Source organism: Schistocerca americana, chromosome 8 (assembly GCF_021461395.2).
Source record: "Schistocerca americana isolate TAMUIC-IGC-003095 chromosome 8, iqSchAmer2.1, whole genome shotgun sequence".
NCBI classification, from domain to species: Eukaryota; Metazoa; Arthropoda; class Insecta; order Orthoptera; family Acrididae; genus Schistocerca; species Schistocerca americana.
The window spans coordinates 520,016,520-520,043,079 of record NC_060126.1 but is presented as its reverse complement, the minus strand read 5'-3'; the positions used below and the strand labels follow the sequence as shown (position 1 = coordinate 520,043,079).

The 26,560-nt window shown below is 40.9% G+C and overlaps 1 protein-coding gene across 1 annotated transcript in view; it reads right to left on the bottom strand.

The window, feature by feature from the left end:
- The window catches only part of LOC124544676 (protein argonaute-2-like), a 314,130-nt gene that overhangs the window by 276,892 nt on the left and 10,678 nt on the right, over positions 1–26,560 (bottom strand). Inside the window, exons 2-4 of the mRNA XM_047123299.1 lie at positions 25,864–25,938; positions 15,160–16,002; positions 5,042–5,249 (exon numbers count right to left, since the gene is read on the bottom strand). Of these exons, the coding sequence (XP_046979255.1) occupies positions 5,042–5,249; positions 15,160–16,002; positions 25,864–25,938 (1,126 nt within the window). The remainder of the gene's footprint in view (positions 1–5,041; positions 5,250–15,159; positions 16,003–25,863; positions 25,939–26,560) is intronic.

Here is a 26,560-nt window from a genome sequence, read left to right as displayed (position 1 = left end):
CCAGGGTTCTTCCATGTATACAACCTTCTTTCATGATTCTTAAACCAAGTGTTAGTTATGATTATGTTGTGCTCTGTGCAAAATTCGACCAGGCGGCTTCCTCTTTCATTTCTGTCCCCCAATCCATATTCACCTACTATGTTTCCTTCTCTCCCTTTTCCTACACTCGAATTCCAGTCACCCATGACTATTAAATTTTCGTCTCCCTTCACAATCTGAATAATTTCTTTTATTTCATCATACATTTCTTCAATTTCTTCGTCATCTGCAGAGCTAGTTGGCATATAAACTTGTACTACTGTAGTAGGCATGGGCTTCGTATCTATCTTCGCCACAATAATGCGTTCACTATGCTGTTTGTAGTAGCTTACCCGCATTCCTATTTTCCTATTCATTATTAAACCTACTCCTGCATTACCCCTATTTGATTTTGTGTTTATAACCCTGTAGTCACCTGACCAGAAGTCTTGTTCCTCCTGCCACCGAACTTCACTAATTCCCACTATATCTAACTTCAACCTATCCATTTCCCTTTTTAAATTTTCTAACCTACCTGCCCGATTAAGGGATCTGACATTCCACGCTCCGATCCGTAGAACGCCAGTTTTCTTTCTCCTGATAACGACATCCTCTTGAGTAGTCCCCGCCCGGAGATCCGAATGGGGGACTATTTTACCTCCGGAATATTTTACCCAAGAGGACGCCATCATCATGTAATCATACAGTAAAGCTGCATGCCCTCGGGAAAAATTACGGCTGTAGTTTCCCCTTGCTTTCAGCCGTTCGCAGTACCAGCACAGCAAGGCCGTTTTGGTTATTGTTACAAGGCCAGATCAGTCAATCATCCAGACTGTTGCCCTTGCAACTACTGAAAAGGCTGCTGCCCCTCTTCAGGAACCACACGTTTGTCTGGCCTCTCAACAGATACCCCTCCGTTGTGGTTGCACCTATGGTACGGCTATCTGTATCGCTGAGGCACGCAAGCCTCCCCACCAACGGCAAGGTCCATGGTTCATGGGGGGGGTGGCCATGTATAACTGTGTATTATTGGGGGGGGGGGGGGGGGGGGGGGTTGTGAAAAGTGAAAGTAAAAGACTATGAAACACAACAGTGCATCTGTCAGCTATATTAGTTACAGTAGACAGTACTGCTTGTCCAGCCCATATGTTTTCAGCCAGTATGTCGACATTGAGGACAACAAACAAAGAAACGATGTAGGCAAACTGCTACAAAGTATTTACTACTCTACATGTCAGGGCCACATGAGAAAGCAGCCATTTTGTATATGAGTATTACTGTGCAACATTCTACATGGGCATGACAGGTAACCAACTGTCTACTCGCACGAATGGGCACAACCAAACTGTGGCAAACCACAAACTGTTGGCAAACATGCTGTGCACTACAACACAAATGACTTTAACAGCTACTTCACTATGCAAGTCACTGGGATACTCCCTTGAATTTTCACCGTGTGGAGGGGGTGAAAATTCAAAAGTGAAAATTGAAAATAAAAAATATCTTCCAGGCAGAAATTCCAATATACATACAAGTACTAAGGATAGTAAGTTTCAGAACTCCTGTTTAACTCCAAACCTGATGGTATTTCATCAAAATGTACAATCACTATCCAACAAAGTAAACGAATTTCAAATTTTGTTAGAAAATGACATGAAAAACACCTCTGTACTATGTTTTGCTGATCATCGGCTTGACAAAGAGAAACTTGATATGCTATGCATTCCAAATTTTGTATTGGGTAGTTATTTTTGTCAGAAATTGTATAAACATGGTGGTAGTTGCATTTATGTTAAAAATAGGGGAGCCTAAAATCAAAATTTTCCTCTGGCACTGACAACATACCAGACCACATCATTAAAAAATGTGCACCCTTAGGTGTTAGGCCCATGGTAGACATATGCAATAGTTCACTTTCTCAGGGAATCTTCCCAGAAATGTTAAAAATAGCTAAAGTGAAGCCATTATACAAACAGGGTGAAAAAACAGATATAACAAATTATAGGCCAGTCTGTCTACTATCTGTTTTTTCCTAAAACAATTGAAAAAAAAATCTTTTATAAAAGACTCATAGATTTCATTGAAAAAAATAAACTTTTCTCAGCTACACAGCATGGTTTCCGAAAATGTAAATCCACTGAGACAGCTATTATCGATTTCTTAAATGAAGCTCTAAATGCATTAGATAAAAAAGAACACATAGCAGCAATATTCCTAGATCTTTCAAAAGCATTTGACATCATTAACAATGGTCTATTGCTTAGAAAGCTAGAAAATGTTGGTGTCAGAGGCCCAACCTATGAGTGGGTAAAGTCATATCTACAAAACAGACACCAAATAGTTGAAGTCTTGTACAAAAAAGGAAAAAATTTAACTTCCTATCAATCAGAAAAACAGTGTGTTAAATACGGTGTGCCACAGGGTTCCGTACTGAGACCAATCTTGTTCTTGCTGTTTGTAAATGACCTGGAACCATCCAGCCCTCACTGTAAGTACATTAAATGTGCCGATGATACAAATACACTTATCAAAGGAAAGGCCCCAGAAGAGCTCCAACATGAAAAAAAAGAGCACTTCACATGTATCAGAATGATTCCCAATGAACAACTTAATAATAAACACACATAAAACAAACACTATGCATCAATATAATAGAGGGAAACATTCCACGTGGGAAAAAATATATATAAAAACAAAGATGAGGTGACTTACCGAACGAAAGCGCTGGCAGGTCGATAGACACACAAACAAACACAAACATACACACAAAATTCTAGCTTTCGCAACCAACGGTTGCCTCATCAGGAAAGAGGGAAGGAGAGGGAAAGACGAAAGGATGTGGGTTTTAAGGGAGAGGGTAAGGAGTCATTCCAATCCCGGGAGTGGAAAGACTTACCTTAGGGGGAAAAAAGGACAGGTATACACTCGCACACACACACATATCCATCCACACATACAGACACAAGCAGACATATTTAAACACACTATGCATCTACACACAGTGCAGAATAAACATCCTTTAACTGCAACCATAGAACTGTTAGGCAGAAGACTTGAAATTGTAAATAACACCAAATTTTTGGGAGTTTGGATCCAAGATGACCTAAGATGGCAGAAACACACACAACACCTATGTAGTAAATTAAATACCATTTTTTATAGTATAAAAATTCTTGCTGGATGCACATCAATGCAAGCCATAAAAAATGTGTACTATGCCCAAGCGGAATCACTACTAAGATATGGTTTAGTTTGCTGGGGGAAATTCACCACCCAGCAAAAGCTGTGAATAAAAAAGAATTATTAGAGCCATGGAAGGCTCAGCACTTCGATCTTCATGCAAACCCTCATTTAAAAAGCTTCATATTCTTACATTACCATGCCTATATATCCTAGAAACAATAATGTTTATAAGGAAAATCGTAAATGAAAATAGCAAGATTGCTCCAAAAAAAAAATATCCATTCATACAACACAAGGAATAATCAAGATTTACATATGCAATTTTCACATACAACACTAAAACAAAAAGGATCCTAAAAAAGCAGAAAAAAACTGTATAACAAACTCCATAAAAAACATTAAGGCAATAACTGGCATGCATAAATTCAAAACTGCAGTGAGTGACTACTTGCTACAGAATCGCTACTATAGTGTTGATGAATTTTTATCTACAATTTAAATATGTGAAAAATTTAAATAGTTTATACAATTAAGGCCAAAATAACAAATGTGTACATGTAGATTTATCTGTGTATTATATGTGGTCTATTACATATATGTGTGTGTCTGTATAATCAAGGCCAAAAGTATGAAATGTGTGCGTGTAAAATTTATTTGTGTATTTGTGGAATGTTATTCCCATATGTTAGAGTTATATTGCTGCAAATTATTTGACTTGTCCTATATCATTATATACCCCTGTACAGTGTATGATTCACAGGACCAATAAATATACAATACAATACAATACTTCCAGAACAACTTTCTCTGAACTATGCAGATGGGAATTGTCTGTCCAGCATATCTTGTGCTTCACAATGCCCTTGGCCGAAACCTCCACTAACTCTCACCACCCACTGCCACACCTTAGCTGCTCCCTTCTCTCTTCTGCCCACACCACTCTTCCCTCATCCATACCGTGTACTTCCATCTCCTGCCATTCTTCGTCCCCTTCCCTGTTCCCTACACTATGTGGGCATGCTCTCTATCTCTCTCTCTCTCTCTCTCCCCCCCCCTTTCAACCCTCTCTCCCTGTCTCTCTTCCCTCGTCTCCACCCTTCATCTCCACTTTTTCTTCTTTCCTATTCTTCTCCACTCTCTCTCTCTATCACTTATATGACATACCCTCTGCACTACTTTCATCTTTCGTCTCGCTGTGCAGCAGCTGAGTTACCTTTTGACAGACCTGCCTTATACTGTCCCAATACCTCTCCTTATCTCATGCATCCTTCCCTAACCCCCCCCCCCCCCTCCTCCCTAAATCTACCAAGGCAACTGCTCCCAATATTGAATACTCAACCCCCAAGTGTTTGCGTTTGGTTTTCTGTGTGTGAGTGAGTGTGTGTGTGTGTGTGTGTGTGTGTCCATAAACTTTGGCTAAAGTGCAAAGTGAGAGTAAAGTAAGGGTAAGAACTCAAAAGCTAGTGTGAAAAATGTCTTCTGTTGCATGTTTCTATGTGCCACACACCGGTCAGCTATTGGTGAGTGGTGCCTTTCCTTTATTACACATAAAGGAACCAAAAGCTAGCCCAGCTTTTGGAACTTTTAACTCTTCCTTAGAGAGAAAGAGAGATTCACTTGGGAAGGTCAGAAAGGAAGTAGAGGCCACACAGACCAAACAATGTCAGGGATCCATATATTGAAACATTCCCAAAAGCGGTTGTAGCAAATGGAAATTAATTCTGTTGTTGTCAAAAGCAGTAGTAGTAAATGAAAATGAATTCCGATATGTCTAACATCCAGATGTGTTAAATTAATACCACATTAATATTGTTTCAGAAGAAATATTAAATGTTCTTACCTGAATAGACGTTTAGGGCGGTCAGGACTGATTGCCACATCATAATGCATGACAGTCTTGTTCTTCAATTTACTGAGGTCTAGTCTAAAATGATTTGTGTCGACCACTGTTTTCCTGCCCTTTGAACCTCCTTCAAGAATGTTAGGGCGAACTGGTATATTTATAGTGTCTAACGACAAATTTTTCATTTTCTGAGCAATGTCATCATCTGTAAAATAAAACCATAAGGAATTTTGTTGGAAAAAAACAACAGATTCACTAAGCAGCTTATACAAAAGAACAGTACATACTACATTTCTCTAATCAGGATGTTATCAAAATAAAAATAAAGTACAATGCAATACTGATTTAGTACTATCACCAGGAGAGTGCAATGTCCTACAATAAGTTTAAAAAACTTGAAGTAATTAATACACTCACACTAACAAAACTAATTTTTTTTTTTTACAGACACTGCACTTTCTGTCCTCAGCATTAATTTTTTCTCCACTTGCAATGAAGTTCATTAAAACTTTGCTCAATATAATGTGATGAAGTACTTAAAAATGTGTAATTTGGTTATCCATCCATACATAAAAAAAATGTATGCGTGCGTGTGTGTGTGTGTGTGTGTGTGTTTTCTCCACATCCCCTCATGAAACCATGGGACAGATTTCAATCCCATTTTGCTACACGTACCCTCACTATCAGGCAACAATCACCGTCGAGGTACGAATTACATACCTATTATAGTTAAGGAGATATGAAGTCATAAAGAATGAGATGCATGAAAAACTGCCACATCATGTGTGATGTTTAAATGTATTACTTCTTTGCTACAACTGTATTCACAGTAAACTTCATAGGCTGATCCACATAAGCTGCCAAATGCAGCTATAAAAGTATATCATGATGCCACACAGTTCTGGAGATATGATGTCATAAACACTGAGATGGGTGAAATGCTCCCATGTCATGCATGACATTTAAATTTATTACTTCTTTTCTACTAAATCTATTCAGAACACTTTTTGCAAACAGTATTCACATATGCCACTGAATGTAGCTCCAAAATTATATCACTGGATGAAACATAGACCAGGAGATATGATGTTATAAAAACTGAGATGCATGAAAAACTGTCACATCATGTGTGACATTTAAATTACTACTTCTTTGCTACTATCTCTATTCACAATAAATTTCACTGACAATATCCACATTATGTAACTGAATCATTCTACAACACACAGTTCAAGAGACGTGACTTCACAAACACTGAGCTACATGAAGAAAATACCATATCATGCAAGAAGTTTTAATACATTTATTCTTTACCACTATGACACTCATATAGTTCAATCAACTTAAGAAATCCCTGCACCTGGTAGTGTTTTTGAAAAAATTCAGCTGAGAAGTGCAAATGGCTGCAGGTGAAAACAACAGCCATCTATAGAGCTACGAAAAGGCATTGTTATAGAGGCCTTTCCAAAATCACATTATACACACATGAAGCAGCTGCACCCAGCATACAGAAACTGTCTGGGTACAGAAACTGTCTGGAATCACGTGTCTTAATTCGGATACTGTACTTATACGTTTGTACATAATGCATATTTCATTGTGTGACTGTTTCATAATTTCAAACACGTTTTCATGAATACAAGGAATGACTTTTTTTCAATACTTGATACTTGACAACAAACACAGTTCTCTTTTTGTTTCTGCTTCTAATATAAAAACTGGCAATATGAATACCTGAGCAGTGCCGGGTTTGTCATTTTTAGAGTCTCCTCAGTGGGTGGCTGTATCACGCATGACCATCGGCTCGAATACATTGTCCAGTCCCATTAATGTGAGCACTTGGTAAAAGTTCGAATAACTACCTTGCACAGTACGGACTGCTGCGAGGCATGCAGGAAGAGAGTCAATGAGGTTCTGGACGGTACTGACAGGCATGTGGAGGCATGCCAATCCCAGTGCTCTTGCCAGCTCCACTAGGTTTCTTCGTCGAGGATCCCTGGTGCGAACAGCTCGATTGAGATGGTCCTACAAATTCACAATTGAGTTTAAATCCAGAGGGTTTGAACCACACTCATATACTGTGAGCTGTTGTGACATGTTGCATTGTCCCACTGGTAGATTCCGTTGAGGCAAGGAAAAACAAACTGCACGTACGGATGGAAAAGGTCCCCAAAGATAGATGCATACTTATGTTGATCCCCTGTGCCTCCCGGAATGATGAGATCACACAGGGAATGCCATGAAAACATTCTCCAGACCATAACACTTCCTCCTGTAACCTGGGACCTTTTGATGAGTTTTGCGGGGTATTTGATTTCAGATGTTTCACATCATATATGCCAATGGCCGTATGTCCAATAGAGCTTAAAATATGATTCATCTGAAAAGTCTACATGTTGCCACTCAGTGGACATCCAGTTGCATTACTGAGACGCAAATTCCAGCCTTCATCGCTGATGAACAGCAGTCAGCATAGGGGCACGATCCGTGCGCTTGCTGTGGAGGCCTGTACACAGCAACATTCGCCAAAAGCAGTCGATGAGGAGACACTGTTGGCAGCCTCTTGGTTCATCTGGGCAGTCACTTGCTTAACAGTTGCATGTCTATTCGTGCATACACATTTCTGTAGCCGTCACTGACCTCTACGGACCACAGTGTACCACAGCTACCTTCGTGCCCAGCTTGGATAGTCCCACTTTGCCACGCACAGTACACCTCGACTACTGTGGCATGTGAACAGTTTACAAACTTAAGCGTTTCAGAAATGTTTCCACTCTTGGCCCAAAAGCCAACGATTGTGCACTTTTGCTCATCAGGTAAATCACTCCATTTCTGCATTAGGATAACAACTGCACTGTTTTCCACATCCCCCAGACACATTTTATATATCTTCCATTACTAGTGCTGACATCTGCCATCTGTGAATGGTTACTGCTCAGTGATGATGAACATAGGCAGTGGTCACATTAATGTGAATGGACTGAGTATAGCAAACAGCAAGTGGCTAGTCAATGCCCTTGAACCATCTAACAATGACCATCTGCCTGGCTAGACATCCTGCTCACCACCATTTCATTACAATTATGTATTCCATTTCAGTCCGTTCCCTTGCCAATTTGCTTGTTTTCGTATCTTTATCAATCTGAGTTACTTAACAGACATTTTATATATCAAGTAATTCGATAAATGAAAAATATTAGTCACCAAGAAATGAAAAATCTTAGTCACCAAGCAACAGCAGGAGAACACACATATAAAGGTGTTAAAACCTGCAAGCATTAGGAGCCAGTGGCTCCTTCTTCTGGCAGAAGGGTGATGGATGAAGAAAAAGGACTGGGGAAGTTTAGGAGGTGGAATGAGTTCAGAAAAATCGCACAAAACCCCAGGTCAGGGGAGACTTACCAGACGGGATGAGAAGGAAATGCTGAACACATATAACATCCTGCTCATTTTAGTTGCCATTTGTACATTGGTAATCGCTGTTGCCACAACTGCATCTTGATCACTGATACCAGTTTTGATGTGGACATCCTCAAAGAGGTGACATTTATTTGTTGTCATTAGATCCAATACATTTCCACCTCAAGTGGGGTTCCAAACTACGTGTTCTAGGTAGTTTGCAGAGAATGCATTTAATATTGTTTCTCGGGATGTCTTTCTAACAAAACTGTAATTTTCCCAATTGATTTTTTGAATGATTAAAGTCTCCATTGATGATTACAGTATGATTGGGGAACTTACATACAAGTGAACTAACATTTTCTTTAAGTTTTTGGTTACATCAAGAGATGAGTCTGGTGGGCAACAAAAGGATCCAATTACCATTTTATGCCCACACCTGATACTGAGTCTTACCCACAGAATTTCACATGCAGGATTTGAGTTTCTAGTCAACTGTGACTACACCAGCTCCATTTCCCATTAGCCTATCCTTTTGATATACACTTAAATTTCCCCCCTAAATCTCACTCCTATTGGTTTCGGGTTTCAATCAGCTTTTGTGTACCCTGTATTATGTGAGCATCACTGCTTTTCAGGAGCGCATCAAACTCTACCATTTTTTTGTGACTGCTCTGACAGTTAACCACCATGATTTTAATACTCTCACCTGTGGAAGGCATTTCTTTCCCTCTAGCACTGATACTTCCAGGTTTCCTACAGCTGTCATTACCTGGATTGAATGGAGAGCTCCCTATTACAAAAAATCCTTAAGTGCACCCCACACACTGTCAGCTACTTGGGTAGCACAGCCTCTGATGTGTAGTGCACACCTGACCTATTTAGGGACACCCTACAGTTCTCAATCCTATCGCACTAGTCCAGGAAGTCACAGCCTATTTTCTCTCAGAATTTCCAAAGTCTCTGGTTCAGTCCTTCCACTCATCTAAGCACCAAGGAGCCATGATCAGTCCTGGCCCCAATGCTGCAAACTGTGAGAGCTTTGTTGAAACTCCATGCGCAAGGCTGGTCTTCTGAACCTTCTCTGCTGGTCGTTGGAAAGATGGCCGGTTGGTTGGTTTAAAGAGAGAGAAGGGACCAAACTACGAGGTCATCGGTCCCTTGTTCCTAATAAAACAATGTCGCAAGGGTGAGAATAAAACGGACGAAACATATAACACAAAACGGAAAGAAAGGAAAAGCCACAAGAACAAAGGGAAGGCAACGAATACTAAAAGGAACAAAAGAGGACAAGAAAACAAGAGAGAGACGCTAGAAACAGAAGGGAATAAAACATGAAAGCAGACTACAGTGGCTGGCCAACCATGAGAATAAAAAGGGAAAGCCAGCCACTCTGCAACACATTAAGACCTCCACCCTAAAAGCACTAGGGTGGAGGACACGGAGGGACAAAGGACGTGCGCTAAAACATACATAGAAGTATAAAACCCACTCTCATGGATAAATTGTAAAACTAAAGCTGCTGTGGAGGCATTGTTGCCCAACACCGAAGGCAGGGTGCTGGGAAAGTTAAAAGTCTGCCGCAGAGCCACTAAAAGAGGGCAGTCCAGCAAGAGGCGGACGACCGTCATTTGGGAGCCACAGCGACACTGAGGTGGGTCCTTGCGACAGAGTAGGTAACCGTGCATTAGCCACGTATGGCCAATGCGGAGCCGGCAGAAGGACAACTGATTCCCTGCAAGAGGCCTGCATGGAAGACTTGAACACATTCAGTCTCCTTAATGACACGCAGTTTGTTGAGCGTGCTGTTATGCCATTCTGTCTCCCAAAGACGGAAAACCCCGCGGTGTAAGACGGAACGCAGGTCAGCTTCGGAGATGCCTGTCTCCAGAAGCGGTTTCCGTGTCGCCTGTTTGGCCAGGTTGTCGGCAAGTTCATTGCTGGGGATTCCGACGTGTCCTGGGGTCCACACAAACACCACCGAATGGTAGGACTGTTCCAGGGCATAGATGGACTCCTGGATGGATGCTACCAGGGGGTGGCAAGGGTAGCACTGGTCGATAGCTTGTAGGCTGCTCAATGAGTCAGTACACAGGAGAAATGACTCGCCAGGGCATGATCGGATGTACTCAAGAGCACGAGATATGGCCGCTAGCTCTGCAGTGAAAACACTGCAGCCAACTGGCAAGGAGTGCTGCTCAACATGTCCTCCATGAACATATGCAAAGCCAATGTGACCATCAGGCATTGAGCCATCAGTGTAAACCACTTCAGAGCCCCAGAACAGGTCAAGAATTGAGAGGAAGTGACAGCGGAGAGCAGCAGCGTTAACCGAGTCCTTACGGCCATGCAAAGTCCAGACAAAGCTGCGGCCAAGGCGTACACCATGGAGGCGTACGTGAATGGACCGCAAGTAAAGGTGGTAAAGTTCGGAGAGAAGGGACCACACACGAACCGCAATTGTTAGCGCCGATGTGGGAGATGGGCTGCCGCAGGCAGAAAAATGAGACAGTAATTCGGATGCTCAGTGGAGCTATGAATGTGTGCTGTGTAACTGGCGAGCAGCTGCGCACGTCTGATCTGCAGTGGAGGGACACCAGCCTCCACCAGTTCACTGCTCACTGGACTCGTCCTAAAAGCTCCTGTCGCGAATCGAACCCCACAGTGGTGCACAGGGTCGAGTAAATGCAATGCCGAAGGCGCTGCCGAACCATAAACCACATTCCCATAGTCAATTCGGGATTAGACAAGGGCTCTGTAGAGTTGCAACAGCATACAGCGACCTGCACCACAATTGGTGTTGCTCAGGCAACAGAGGGCATTGAGGTGCTTTCAGCACTTCTGCTTAAGCTGACGAAGATGAGGGAGCCAAGTCAATCGAGCATCAAAAACCAGTCCTACAAATTGATATGTCTCCACTACAGTGCGCGGATCATCATTAAAGTGTGGGTTCAGGATGAACGGTACGATGCCGACAAAAGTGCATGACACACGACTTTGCGGCTGAAAACTGGAAGCTGTGGGCTAGAGCCCACGACTGCTCCTTGTGGATGGCTCCCTGGAGGCGCCGCTCAGCAGCAACAGTACTGGAGCAGCGGTACCAAATGCAGAAGTCGTCTGCATACAGAGAAGGTGAGACGGAGGGCCCGACAGCCGTTGCTAGACCGTTAATGGCCACTAAAAATAGAGAGATACTCAATACAGAGGCGTGTGGGACTCCATTCTCCTGGATACGGATGGAACCATGGGAGTCACACCAACTTGGACACGGAAAGTACAGAGCTACAGGAAGTTTTGGATAAAAATCGGGAGAGGTCCCCAGACACCCCACTCATACAATGTGGAAAGGATATGACGTAGCCAAGTCACATCGTATGCTTTATGTAAGTCAAAGAAGACAGCAATCAGGTGCTGCCATCTGGAAAAGGCTGTTCGGATGGCAGACTCAACCGATGCAAGATTATCAGTGGCAGAGCGACCCTGGCGGAAGCCGCCCTGACATGGAGCCAGCAAGCCATGTGACTCCAGGACCCAACCCAGGACACACCATACGTTCCAGCAGCTTACAAACAACGTTGGTGAGGCTGATGGGCCGATAGCTATCCACATCAAGCAGTTTTTATCGGGTTTGTTCACCAGAATGATGGTGCTCTCCCACCACCGCAATGGAAAGACATCATCACACCAGATACGATTGAACATGACGAGGAGATGCCGCTTGTAGTCAGATGAGAGATGTTTAATCATCTGACTGTGGATCCAATTTGGCCCATGAGCTACGTCGGGGCAATGTGCAAGGGCACTGAGGAGCTCCCACTGTAAATGGGGTGTTATAGGATTCACTGCAGCGTGTAGTGAATGAGAGGACTTTCCCTTCCAGCCTCCGTTTGAGAGTGCGAAAGGCTGGGAGGTAATTCTCCAATGCAGAGGCTCAAGCAAAGTGCTCGGCAATCGCGTTTGCATCAGTACATAACTCGCCATTTATGGTAACACCAGGGAAGCTGTTGGGGCCTGGTACCCAAAAAGACGTTTGATCTTTGCCCAGACTTGGAAAGGTGATGTACGGCACCCAATGGTGGAGACCTCTCTCTCCCAACGCTCCTTCTTCCATTTGTTTCATAAGGTAGCGAACACAGGCACAGAGCCGTATAAAGGCTATGAGGTGCTCCAGGGAAGGGTGCTGCTTATACCGCTCTAGAGCTTGCCGACGCTCCTTAATTGCTTCAGCAACTTCTAGCGACTGTCTTACGCCATGGGCACCCTAAAGAATGAGGGACTGCATTTTCTGCTGCAGGAACAATTGTGCTAGTCACCTGCTCAACCATCACATCGAAATTACCGTGTGGAGGAAATTCAGCGGTGACTGCAGGGAAAGAGGGAAGGAGAGGGAAAGACGAAAGGATGTGGGTTTTAAGGGAGAGGGTAAGGAGTCATTCCAATCCCGGGAGCGGAAAGACTTACCTTAGGGGGAAAAAAGGACGGGTATACACTCGCACACACACACACATATCCATCCACACATATACAGACACAAGCATATTTAAATATGTCTGCTTGTGTCTGTATATGTGTGGATGGATATGTGTGTGTGTGCGAGTGTATACCCGTCCTTTTTTCCCCCTAAGGTAAGTCTTTCCGCTCCCGGGATTGGAATGACTCCTTACCCTCTCCCTTAAAACCCACATCCTTTCGTCTTTCCCTCTCCTTCCCTCTTTCCTGATGAGGCAACAGTTTGTTGCAAAAGCTTGAATTTTGTGTGTATGTTTATGTGTCTGTCGACCTGCCAGCACCTTCATTTGGTAAGTCACATCATCTTTTTTCATATATTAATATTTCAACAAAATTTCTGGTGTAAATACCTATTAGAGAGGACAGTAGTAGCAGAAATGCTAAGAAGAATTTAGAGCATTAAGACTTATGCTGTGTTTGAGTCTAATATGCTAATGGTAAGGTAAATGCAAAATTATACATGTTTGTCCACATATATAATTTACAAAAACTAAGAAAAAATGAAAATATATGTCAGGCAGAAGTGGTGTTTATGTTTATGCTGAGACAGTAGAGCCCCAGAAATTCAAGCATCGGTATTTCATGGTTCCGTGCAATTTGAGCTGGCTTTAAGAAAATTAACATTTTACATAGAACTAGAGTAAAAACCTATTTTTGTACATTACCCGCATGTACGTTTTACACACTTTCGAATGTGCTGCGTTTTGAACTTTCTTTAAATTTTCCACATACAACACAGGTAAAACTGTTCCACTGAATGTTTTTGTTCATAATGCACAGAAATAACCTTGGGCTCAGATTTGTAATGCATTTCTATTACAGATGGACAGGTAACATTATGTTTTGCTTGCTCTTTTTTTGTCAACCCTTCACTAATTCTGACAGCTTGACAATCAGTTGTACAGTACGTACCATCCTTATTTTTACCCGTACTGTTGAGCCTACTCAGCAACAGTGGTCATTAAAATACAGTGCATCTAAGTAAAAATATCGTACACATTCTAGAACATTAGCTAACTTTTATTGTATGTACAACAAGGAATTGCCTGAAGAAACCGTAACAGCAATCACTCACACCGGGGCTTTGGCAGTGCTACATGTGGCATTGTGTTATATCGAACAGTAAGTGGAAGCTACTCCAACTGACACCGTGGTTCGTGGAAGGTGGGTGTGACATTGCTGCTTAAAAAAAAAGAGGTTGTTTTAAAACAAAGGACTATGGACATTTCTTTATAATGTAACTTATAGTTTTGTAACTTGGGAATGAGTGCCCATATATGTACATATAACACATGTATGTACTATATTGCTTACTTATTTATTTTTTAATCATTTTTGTGCTCATTAAATATTTATTAATGATTCCCATTGATTTAGTGATACTTCTGTATTACATGAGTGTTTTGTAAGCCGAGGTAGTCTCAGCCCTGAGTAGCTTGAATTACTGGAGCTCTACTGCATCTGAAACACTCTGGAATGAACATTGGTGAGCAATGACACTTATAGTTCTATACTTTGCTGAAAGCATATTCCCCTAAATGAGCACTAAACAACTGAACAGTAGCAACTGTAACCTGCAACACTGATTTGACTACTGAATCCAACATTATATTTGAATATTGTGAGTTTCCATCCTATTTTACAAAATTACTACACAACAAAGCTTATTTACTACATAATATACATATATTTAGAAATTTTATTCAAGGAGGAAACTATTCTGAAAGTAAACACACACACACACAATTGGTGAGGAAGAAGCAAATGACAATAACAATGTTGTGCATGTTTTAATTCCATATAGATGTGAAATTTTATACTTACAACACATTTATGCTATATTTTAATGTACCTCTGTCATAACTTCTACTTGATTAATCTGAATATGTATTTGTAATCACAATGAGATACGATTGTACCTGTGTGTGTGTGTGTGTGTGTGTGTGTGTGTGTGTGTGTGTGTGTTTTACATTTAACTTGCTTAGGTCATCAATATTTTCCTTCTGAAGAAGACATTTTTATAAACATGGAAACCATGGTAAAGGAGTTTTAATAAACCGTCCAATTTGCAACTGAGGGCTGTTATTTCTATAAGAAGATACTAGTTTAGGCTTGCTACCACATAAAAGTGCATAAAACATCTGATTAGAAAAACTCAAAGAAAGATTCTGCAAGTTATTTTTCAACTGAATAGGAGAGTCTCTCACCTTTTTGGCTCTGTGGCTGCTGCTGCCTAGGTGTCTGCTGATGTGCTCCCTCCACATCCATTTGCTGTGCAGATGGTGGTCTCTGCTGCTGTTGTAGAGGTCGCTCCCTGGGTTGCATTTGCTGTTCATGTGGTGGTCTCTGCTGTTGCTGATGAGGTGGTCCACTATACTGCATTTGCTGTGCAGGCAGTGGTCCCTGCTGCTGTGGCAGCCCAGGTGGTGCACTGCTAGGAGCAAAGGCCGATTCCCTGGCACCAGGTGCACCCCGAGTTTGGAAAGTGTCTCCTGTTGGTGAGAATGCTTGAGGAGTGCCTCTCCCTCTCCCTCCACCTCTTCCTCTACCTCTCCCTCGCCCTCGCCATTCCTGAGCAGGTGTCTGTGACCAGTACTGCTGCTGCGACTGCTGGCGTTGCTGCCACTGATGAGGCGGCACACTACCTGGCTGAGCAGCAGGCACTTGCTGCGCAGCCTCCTGTTGGGGGGAAAACGGTCTCCTGTCACCACCATCGTGCCCGTAATCGCCACCACGGCCACGAGCACGACCGCGACTGTGGCCGTAGCCACGATCTTGACCTCGGCCGTAACTGTAACCTCGGCCACGTTGAGGAGGAAATGCAGTTTGATCTGAGGGATATGCCACTGGTGGTGCTCTCTGCTGTGGTAACTGAGCTGCCCCAGCTTCCTGAATGGGTGGATGACGTGACAAAGCTTCAGGCAGATGTTCAGCAACTCTTTGCTCTCGTGCAGGATGGGTAGCAGAAGCCACTGCAGATGCACCACTAGCTTCTCCCACTTCTTGTGCCTGTTTCACTGGCACCTTCTTCGTGGCTTGTCTATCTGAAACTAAATACGCCAAAAAATATTAATATCCACCACAACTCTTGTATACAACACTCACATACTTTCAATAATAAATCATTTTTGTACACTGCAAAGGTGTCTTTCAAATCCCATATTATGTTGAATGTTTAATGTGCAACATTTGAACCTGTGCATGAAGGTAAAGCAATCTGAGAACATGCAGAATTACATTTACAACAACATGAAGTAAAATCAAAAGGCCCCCAATTTTTTGTTAAAAATGTTGAAATAATTAATTTTTGGGCCCCCATATAAAAATAATTTACTGTCAAATTTAATGACAACACTAGACCTTTTACCAAACAAAAGCATTCACTTGCTACTGATAAGCCTTATTGCAATAGCATTAACGCTATTAATTCATTCTTTTAATTAAGCACAGACATGTTATGCACAACAGTGAAACTTAATTGTTTCAAAGAAAAAATGAAATAAATATGTATTTACATCATAATACCTTACTGCACATTTGCAGTCGTGACACAATGATGGTGTTATACAACTGATATTTAGTCACTGCAAGGCAAAGGGCATACAAGAAATTCGTATCACTGCCATACCAAGTTAGCCGTGCCATCGGGTCCTTATTAAAAGTTAAGAGACAACTAATGAAGAATGGAGTATGAATTAGGTTCAACAGAGGGTGTTTAAATGTTTATTTGCTTCCAAAGCGTCTACTTGTTGCACAATATTGAAAATGAACGTGTAGTCTGAACCATGCAGTCAGATATAAATAGCTGCATGGTCACAGCTTCTGAGCTATTCCAGGGCACCAATAGCAGCTATTGGGCTGCTGGGTGCCGCAGCTGCAGATCCAGTACGATATCCGTGCAACAGGGCACACTACGAACCATCCGGGGCCAGGGGATCGTCATCAGAAGCCACCACCAAAACTGCCCACCAGTGTTGCAGTAGCCATCCAGACGTTTAACCCTACTCTCCTCTCGTCTAGCCATTATTTGCTCCTTACATACTGCCAATGTACTGCACCTAGCGAATGTGTGTTACCCTGCTGGTTATCAGACATTTTTCTGGCTTATCTCTCTGGACTTGTGATTTGTGCATTTACTGTAATGACATATTCTTGGTCAATAAGCCATTGTCTGTGGTGTGTTATCATTATATGAGTTGTTACACAAATGACAATGAACTGACTGCACTGTGGGCACAGATGGTGTTGTGTTACAATTAACTTGAACTAAGCTGTGATGAACTTGAACTGTGCTACAATGGATCTGTGCTGCAAGAACTCTTCAGATAGCAGCCTAATCAGTCATACTGCACCTGGCTAGCAGAACTGCAAAGATTTCTCATTTCAGGGCACGAACGAGAAGTAGTCGAAGCCCTGGCAAAGAATGTAATTCAGTTGCCCTGAAACGAGAAATGTCCTGCCCACTATCCTTCCCACTCGTCCCACAGTGGTATTCCGCCATCCATCAAACATACACAATATACTCATCCATCCTTACACAACCCCAGCTCCTAACCCCATATCTCATGGCTCAGGAATTTAATGACTTTTTTATTAAATCAGTTGAGGAAGTAGGAAGTGCTATAATTAAACCTGAAATCAGCTCAAAAAATGTTGCTAGGTCATCAACAAACACAAGTACTTTCAATTTTTCTGAGGTCTCACTTGGTTTTGTGTTAAGAACAGTGAAGCAGTTAAAATCATCAGACAGTGTAGACATATATGACCTGTCTTGTAACATGCTGAAGAAAGTAATAGACTGTATAGTTTACCCCCTAACATATTGTATAAACTAGTGTAAACTGGAGGGTTTTTTCCCTGATGAGCTTAAACTGTCTAGGGTAGTTCCAGTACATAAGAAAGGAGATAAAAATTCTGTCTCAAGTTACAGGCCAATATCCATAGTCCCAGTTTTTTCAAAAGTTCTAGAATGCATAATTTACCAACAATTATCTGTTTACTTTGATAACATAGGATTAATCAGTGGATCACAGTATGGCTTTAGGAAAAACCTGTCAACCATTGATGCCATAGACAATGTTGTTAAATACATCCATCAAGTATCTGAAGATAAATGCTTTGCTCAAGTGACTTTCTGTGACCTAAGCAAAGCCTTTGAGTGTGGAGAACATACACTACTACTCGAAAAAATGGACTTTTATGGTGTTAAAGGTAACAGCCTTAAGCTATTAAAATCATATTTACAAAACTGTAAGCAAGCCGTCTATGTTGGGAAAGAAATGTCCAGTATAGAACAAGTTAAGGTAGGTGTTCCGCAGGGATCCATGCTGGGCCCTTTCCTTTTCCTAATAATAATAGATGATGTGCTGTCATTTATTAAATCCAGAACAGTACTCTATGCTGATGATACAACGTTTCTGAATAGCAGTGATGAGCTTAATAGCCTTAAAACATGTGTTACAGAGACAATTGAGCAAGCTCCACACTGGTTTAAAGCAAATGGGTTCTTGCTTAATGAAAGCAAAACCCAGCAGATGGTATTTAGTTTAAAAGACAAGTTTCCATCAGATGATCCTAGTTGTGTTAAATTTTTGGGGGTATATATTTGGATGACAAACTTTCTTGGAATCCACATATTAAGTATATTAGTGGTAAATTGTCTAGGGAAATATATTTGTTAAGGCAATTAATGCACTGTGTACCTGAAAATTTTGTTAGAGTATCTTACTATCATTTTTCCAAAGCATCATATCCTATGGTATTATTTTATGGGGAAACTCCACTTGTGTGCATGATATACTATTGCTGCAAAAGAAAGCTATTAGGATAATTAACAGGCTCACCATACAAGGCTCATTGTAAACCTTTGCTTACTCAACAAAAAATCATGACAGCAATAAACCTATATATTTAATATGTTTTAATCTACACAAAAAAGAACTTACCTAAAGTAAAACGCAGGGCAAATATACATTATTGCAGCACTAGGACAAACAGCTGTATCTATACGCCCTACCACAGACTGTCAAAATCAGTTAACAGTTATGAACTTATGGGCCACAAATTATTTAACAAACTTCCACAAGCTATACAAAATTTAGCAGAGCAACAATACAAACAAAACACTTTGTGACTGCTTAGTTGTAAACCCATTCTACAATATAAAGGATTTCATGACCTGTGATATTAAACTGTAACGTTAATAACAATTCTGTTATTTTATAGCATGTACTGTATCGTATTATGTGTATGACTTTGTCTATTGCTGTAATGGCTTAAAGACAATAAAATTATTATTATTATTATTATTATTATCATATCCCTGTAATAGATCCAGATGGAAGACCTGTCCCATACATCCTCCTACCACCACCTGCTCCAGTCCACTCGCAAAGATTACCTATCCCATCAAAGGCAGAGCTACTTGTGAAACCAGTCATGTAATCTACAAGCTCAGCCGCAACCACTGTGCTGAATTCTATGTGGGCACAACAACCAACAAGCTGTCTGTCCGCATGAATGGCCACCCACAAAGTGTGGCCAAGAAACAAGAGGACCATCCTGTTGCTGAGCACTCTGCGCAACACAGCATCCCCCATTTCAATGACTGTTTCACACCCCGTGCCATGTGGATCCATCCCACCAACACCGGCTTTTCTGAATTGTGCAGGTGGGGACTCTCCCTGCAATATGCTCTACGTTCCATAACCTTCCCGACCTCAACCTTCGTTAGTCATTTTTCTCACCCATCCAGCCCCTTCCCTGTTCCCATTCCAGCACTACACAGCCCTCATTCCACCAACACACCCAGCCTTTTTTACTTCTCTCTTTTTCTGTTACCCCTCCCCACCCCTACTTCTCCCTAGGTCTCCTTCTAACATGCCCACTGCACCTAGCTGCCCTACTCTCTCTCTCTGCCTCATCCTTGCATGCTCCCCAGCAGCACCTCAATGTCCCCCACCACTACCCTGCTATCCCTCCCCCTCCCACCCCCAGCCTCCTCCTTGCCCCCACCCAGTTGCAACTCCCATCATGCACTGCTGCTGCTGCTCACAGTGGGGCTTCAGCTGTCAGAGGTTGCAGTCGTGTGTGTGTGTGTGTGTGTGTGTGTGTGTGTGTGTGTGTCATTAGCCAAAAGCTTATATTGTGACAGTCTTTTTGTTGCGCCTATCTCTGAGTCAGCATCTCCGCTATATAGCAAGTAGCAACTTTGCTTTTCATAATCTTGTCAGGTTCTTATTTTACAATCAAGAACCTGGACGTGTGTGTGTGTGTGTGTGTGTGTGTGTGTGTGTGTGTGTGTGTGTGTATGTGTGTGTGTGTGTACACTAATGACATCCAGTCAACTAATGACATATAGTGATATATCTTTCTTGATGTACCAACTACATCACTGACAATTTGCAGTTGAAACAATCTTACGTTTAATCCAGAACTTGTTACACATCCTTGTATGCATAGCTTGTTCCACATCCCTGTAAGCTGTCCTTCATGATGGGTTTTACAGAACACACTGAGTAGATAAATTAATGAATGAAGAGAAATAAACATTAGTCCAGACAAAACTCCACTAAGTTCGCACAAACCTAAAACAACAGAGATAATAATAATAATAATAAGTTATCCAGCATGGTGTCCAGTACAGTTGTTTATAGTGAAGAAGTGAACAAAAGTTATAGTTGTGTGGTGAAAAACGGAACATACGTAAATTATAACAGTGAAATAGTGAAGCTAAATGAACGTGTATCAAGCCTGCAATTAATTGTAGATGTACTAAGGCGGAACATTGCGCATTTAGAAAATGAAAATGCCGAACTGAAAAAGGCGCGTAATATCCCAATCGCCAAAGCAAGTAAAACACGGAACTGGGAGCACAGGACTGGCATGATCACGGAAGAAAGAAGCGAAAAGGTGATAAATACAACTAATGGAACAAACTGCGGCAATAAAAGCAGTTTCAGTGTCCTACCTACAATAAACGAGTGCTCTGAAGTTGATATAGGCCTACAGGCAGAAACAACAAGGCAACATATGTTTACTAGGCCAAAAAGGGTTGGTCGTGTGAAACCCAGTGACTGTAGAATTCCTGTGGTAACAAAAAACCGTTTTCATGCACTAGATTCAGATATGAACGTGGAATCCACGGAAAACTGTGATGACAACAACATGCCGAATCTATATAGTGACAAGCACATGAGCAGAAACTTCCGCAATAAACGTGAAGACAAACTCAAAGTGAAAATATTCTCTGATAGCCATGGACGTGAGATCGCAAAAATACTACGTTACAGTCATTGTATACAAGCAACTAGTATTGTCAAACCAGGTGCACCCATCCAAGAACTCACTAGAAACTGAAAATGATCATCATATTGGTGTCATAGCTGGAGCCAATAATGTATATAAAAACGACCTCCACAGTGCAACACGAAACCTTAAGGCAATACTAAATTCAACACAAGAGAAATCAGTTTTTGTAGTCAGAATTCCACATAGGCATGACCTTTCGGAATGGTCACGTGTGAACGTGGAAATCATAAAAGCAAACAGGCAATACTCAAAGATTTGCAGGGCCTACCAAAATGCATATTTTATAAGTATGGACTCCTTGCAAAGAGACTGTTACACGAGACATGGCATGCACCTTAATAACAGAGGCAAGAAGATTCTGTGCCAAAACATCAGCATGATACTGAAAGCATCTGACAACCAAGAAGTAATTGCTGCTCTTCCTGTTCCTTGCTTGACGCAAGCAGAGCCTGGAGAAATGGTTACTTCTATTGCAGCAGTAGAAGTAGAGGTGGAAGCAGCAATTATACCTACACACATAACAAACGCTGCAGCAGCAGTACCTGCCACACTTCATCTACAGGATTCAACAGCAGCAGAAGATGAAGCAACATCCAAATCTCCACTGTCACCAGTTGCCACAACAATGCCTACAGCAGCAGCAGCAGTACCTATCACACTTCACCAGCAAGTTCAACAGCAGCAGAAGAAGAAGCATTCGCCTTATCTCCTCAGTCACCAGATGCCACAACAGTGCCTCCACACACCATAACAGCAGTTCCATCAATTCCTGTCATAGCAGCCTCATCTACAATATCATCACAAGGAGGGAAGAGTAGGCATACAACAGTAGATGTGCTACCACTCCAAGTGAACAATTTTTTAGTAAAAGGCAACAAGAGGCAGAAATCCAAAAGATAAGCCCTGAAAAAGGTTTGAAAACCAATCACCATAGTGTTCAGTGTGTAAGCAATAAGAGCATGGATCTTAAAATATGTTACCTTAACGTTCAAGGACTGAAAGATAAAGAACTTATCATAAATGAGTTTGGTCTTGATAACCAGTTTGATATTTTTTGTCTGAGTGAACACTGGGCTAATGAGAATGAACTTGCAGTTGCCAAATTTGACAATTTTAGTATAGTAAATAGCTACTGTAGGAAAGAGAACATTAGAGGTGGTGTGGCAATTTATTCCAACCAGTCACTCAATTGTACAATAACCAAACTAGACCTAAATTCCTTGTGTGATGAACAGCGCTTTGAAGTTACGGGTATAATCATTAATAGTCATAAGCTAATAGTAGTATCTATGTACAGATCACCAAAGGGAAGCATTAACATATTTTTAGAAAAAATGGACATGCTATTGAGTGAATTAAGTAATATTAAATGGCTACACTATGATATTGCAATAGGAGGTGATTTGAATGCTGATTTTGATCTTACTAAATGTAAGGGTAGTGTTGCAGATCTGGAAAACTTACTAAGATAATACAATTTACATCATGTTAATAACAGGCCCACAAGAAACAAAGCATGTTTAGATAACATCTTTGTAAACTTCAAGACCACTGAAAACACATGCGAATTTGTAGTGTTTCCATTCTCTGACCATGACTCCGTATCTCTAAATTATGCAAGTAAAATTCCCCTCAATAGGAGCAATGCAAACAGACCTGTCCCAACAGTTGTGATTACCAGACCCGTAACTGAGGATAAAATTAACACATTTCGTAATTCCCTTGCTGACAGAGACTGGTTTGGGCATTGTAGTGTCGATCGACATTACACTTCAAGTAATGACCTGCCAGCCAAAATAATATTTGATAGATTTTTTAATGCATTCTTGACCCTATTTAACCATAGTATTCCCACAAAGAAAATCAAAATAATGGACAGCAGCCACAAATCCAGATCTCAAAACACACAAAATATATGGTACACTAAACAGCTGACAGATCTAATGAAACAAGTTTTGTTGCTGTACAACATATACAATAGTATGAAGTCTGACTGTGCCAAATCAGCCTATGTGGAATGCAGGAATGAACACAAAAAAGCCATCCTGCAGGCCAAAAAAACCTACAATTCCAACAGCATACATAATTCCACCAATAAGCGCTAAACCGCTTGGAAAGTAACTAACAGTGCTGCCACAGATACTAAAAAAGACAAAATTAATATCCCACCACAAACACTCAATGAGTTTTTTATTAATTCAGTGAAAGAAATAGGAGACACAATTATCAAACCAGACATTAGTCCATCTGAGTTACTCTCCCAAAATTGGGGTAGACAGTCACTAAATACAAGCATGCTAACCTTCTCCGAAGTAACGCCTAGATATGTACAAGGGGTCATAAAACAACTGAAATCATCTGATAGCTTAGATATATATGGCATATCATGCAACCTGCTAAAAAAAGTGTGTGATTGCATTCTGTACCCTTTAACACATTGCATAAACAAGTGCATACTTGAGGGATATTTTCCTGATGAGTTAAAACTGTCTAGGGTCATCCCAGTATACAAAAAGGGAGATAAAGACTCTCCATCTAGTTACAGGTCTATTTCAATAGTACCCGCATTCTCCAAGGTAATAGAATGCATCATGTACCAACAATTATCATCTCACTTTGAGAATCTAGGAATAATTAATGCTACACAATATGGGTTTAGGAAGAATCTGTCAACCATTGATGCAATCAACATGGTAGTCAGTTACATCCTCAAAGTTTTTGAGAACAAAGGTTTTGCTCAGGTCTCATTCTGTGATCTAAGCAAGGCCTTCGACTGTGTTGAGCACACGCCACTACTAGAGAAACTAGAATTCTATGGCATCAAAGGAAACAGTCTCAGACTATTAAAAGCTTACCTCAACAACCGTAAACAGGTAGTTTGTGTTGGTAAGGAAATGTCAAACATAGAAAATGTTAAAGTAAGTGTGCCTCAGGGATCTGTACTGGGGCCCTTCCTGTTTCTGATAATGATCAATGACCTCCCCTCGTTTATTAGATCCACCACTGTCTTGTATGCAGATGATACGACTTTTCTTCATAGCAGTAACAATCTTAAAACCTGTGCTGAAAATACACTCACTAATGCAGCATATTGGTTCAGAGCAAATGGTTTCCTATAAAACTCAGCAGATAATCTTCACTCTAAGAGACAAGCCACTATCTGGTGACCCTAGTTCTGTTAAATTCCTGGGAGTTTATTTAGACGAAAAGTTATCCTGGGACCAACATGTAAACTATATTAGCAGTAAGCTATCTAGAGTAATTTATTTATTAAGACAACTCAGAAATTGTGTACGTGAAACATACATCAGATCATCTTATTTTGCATTTTTCCAAAGTATAATATCCTATGGCATTATCTTGTGGGGTAACTGTAGTCATATACATGACATCCTATTATTGCAGAAGAAAGCCATTAGGATAATTACAAATTCTTCACATAAGGCTCACTGCAAACCCTTATTTACCAAACAAAAAATTATGACTGTAATAAACCTCTTTATATACAATGTCTTAATCTTTACGAAGAAGAACCTACAAGATGTGAAACGTAGAGAAAGTGTACATTGTTACAACACAAGAAGCATCAAACACATATACACGCCATACCACAGACTATCAAAATCAATAAATAGCTATGAAGTCACAGGGCACAAACTATTTAATAAGCTGCCACATGCCATACAGGATCTTCCTGAACATACATTCAAAGAAAGACTGCATGAATGGTTTATTGCCCACCCGTTCTACGATATCAATGAATTCTTCAGCTGTAAAATGCAGTAATCCAACAGATGACCCACTGTACATTTATTATAATATAAGCTAAAACATTTCAGTAGTCAATACCTTATCACACTGTATTATAAATTGTAACTTCATTTGACGTTGTCAATTGCTGTAACGGCCTAAAGACAATAAAATCTTTATTATTATTATTATAATACAACAGCGATGTTGCAAGTGCTCAAATGTACAAGTGCCGAGACTGAGATCACTTTCCTCCATGGCACATAACGTTTCACCAACTAACCACAAAGTAGTTGGGTGGTTGCTAAAGCATGTCCCAAGCTTGCCATTACAGAGGAATCAAGGCACACGTCACTATCTAATTCGGGAAATCTAGTTTACAGAAACTCTAATTTATACAACAAAGAATGAACTTCATAATGTTTCCACGACTTACCACCACCAAGGAATCATATGGAAATTATAGCATGTTATAGCTGTGGTGAGCTTCACAGCCAACCGCCTTTTCCCCCCGAACTCCCTTTCCCCCAACCCCAACCCCCGTCCCCCCAGCCTCTGTTACCCCCCCCCCCCTTTGCCTCCCCCCCCCCAAAATTAATTACAGCATTTGGTAATCAAACAAAAGTTAAAAGCCAATAACTGTTGTTAGAAGATTACCAGACTCTAGCACTTTTAGCAGTCTTGAACTTTCATCTAGTTGCTTGCTACTCTTTAGAGGTTTCTCTTTACATTATTTGTATTACAACAATTGCAAGTGTCTCAGCACTACATTCCCAACAACTTTATACAAGAAACAACAACCAATGCAAAAACATATAAGTTGCCTTTTATTGAAAATGGCAAGCTCTTACCTGCCTCTTCAGCTTGAGATCGTTGTGGAGGAGTTCCTGAACTACCCGCTTCCTGAGTCTGAGGAGTTTTCTTCTCTGTAAGATATCATACAAGATTCCAAGCATAGAAGTCATATTATCACAAAAACAATTACAGAGTTCAACATTTAGTATACTCTTTCACCATGAATAAAACCAAAACTAGTGTATCAAATGATTAAAAACTATTGTATCAAATGATTATCCTCACTTTGGATTTCTAATATTACTAAAACACAAGACAACGGCCATACAGTTTTCCTCCTCAAATCATTGTGATAATGGGAATTCCAGGAGGGAAACAAAAAGCAATTGAAGAAAGCCAACCATCCACAGGGATATGATTTATGAGTGGTAAATAGACACACAAAAGATAAAAAAACATAAAAAATGAAAGTGAACCATACACACTGTCTTTAACTGCTGAAGTGCCACTTCAGATCACTTTAAAAAGAAAGCAGAACACTGCTTTGGGACCAAAAATTTGATTTGCAGTTTGTTCCAGAACAATCAGATTATCCAAGTTTGATCATACAGGCGTTATCTTGGAATCACAAGGCTTTCAAATAATATTCATTTAGTCTGTTTTGCTTAAAAAATATTTTTATTTATGATAATACATAGTTTACATTGGGGATTTCATTGCTTCAATTATATTTTGAAGATCACATTGCTTAGA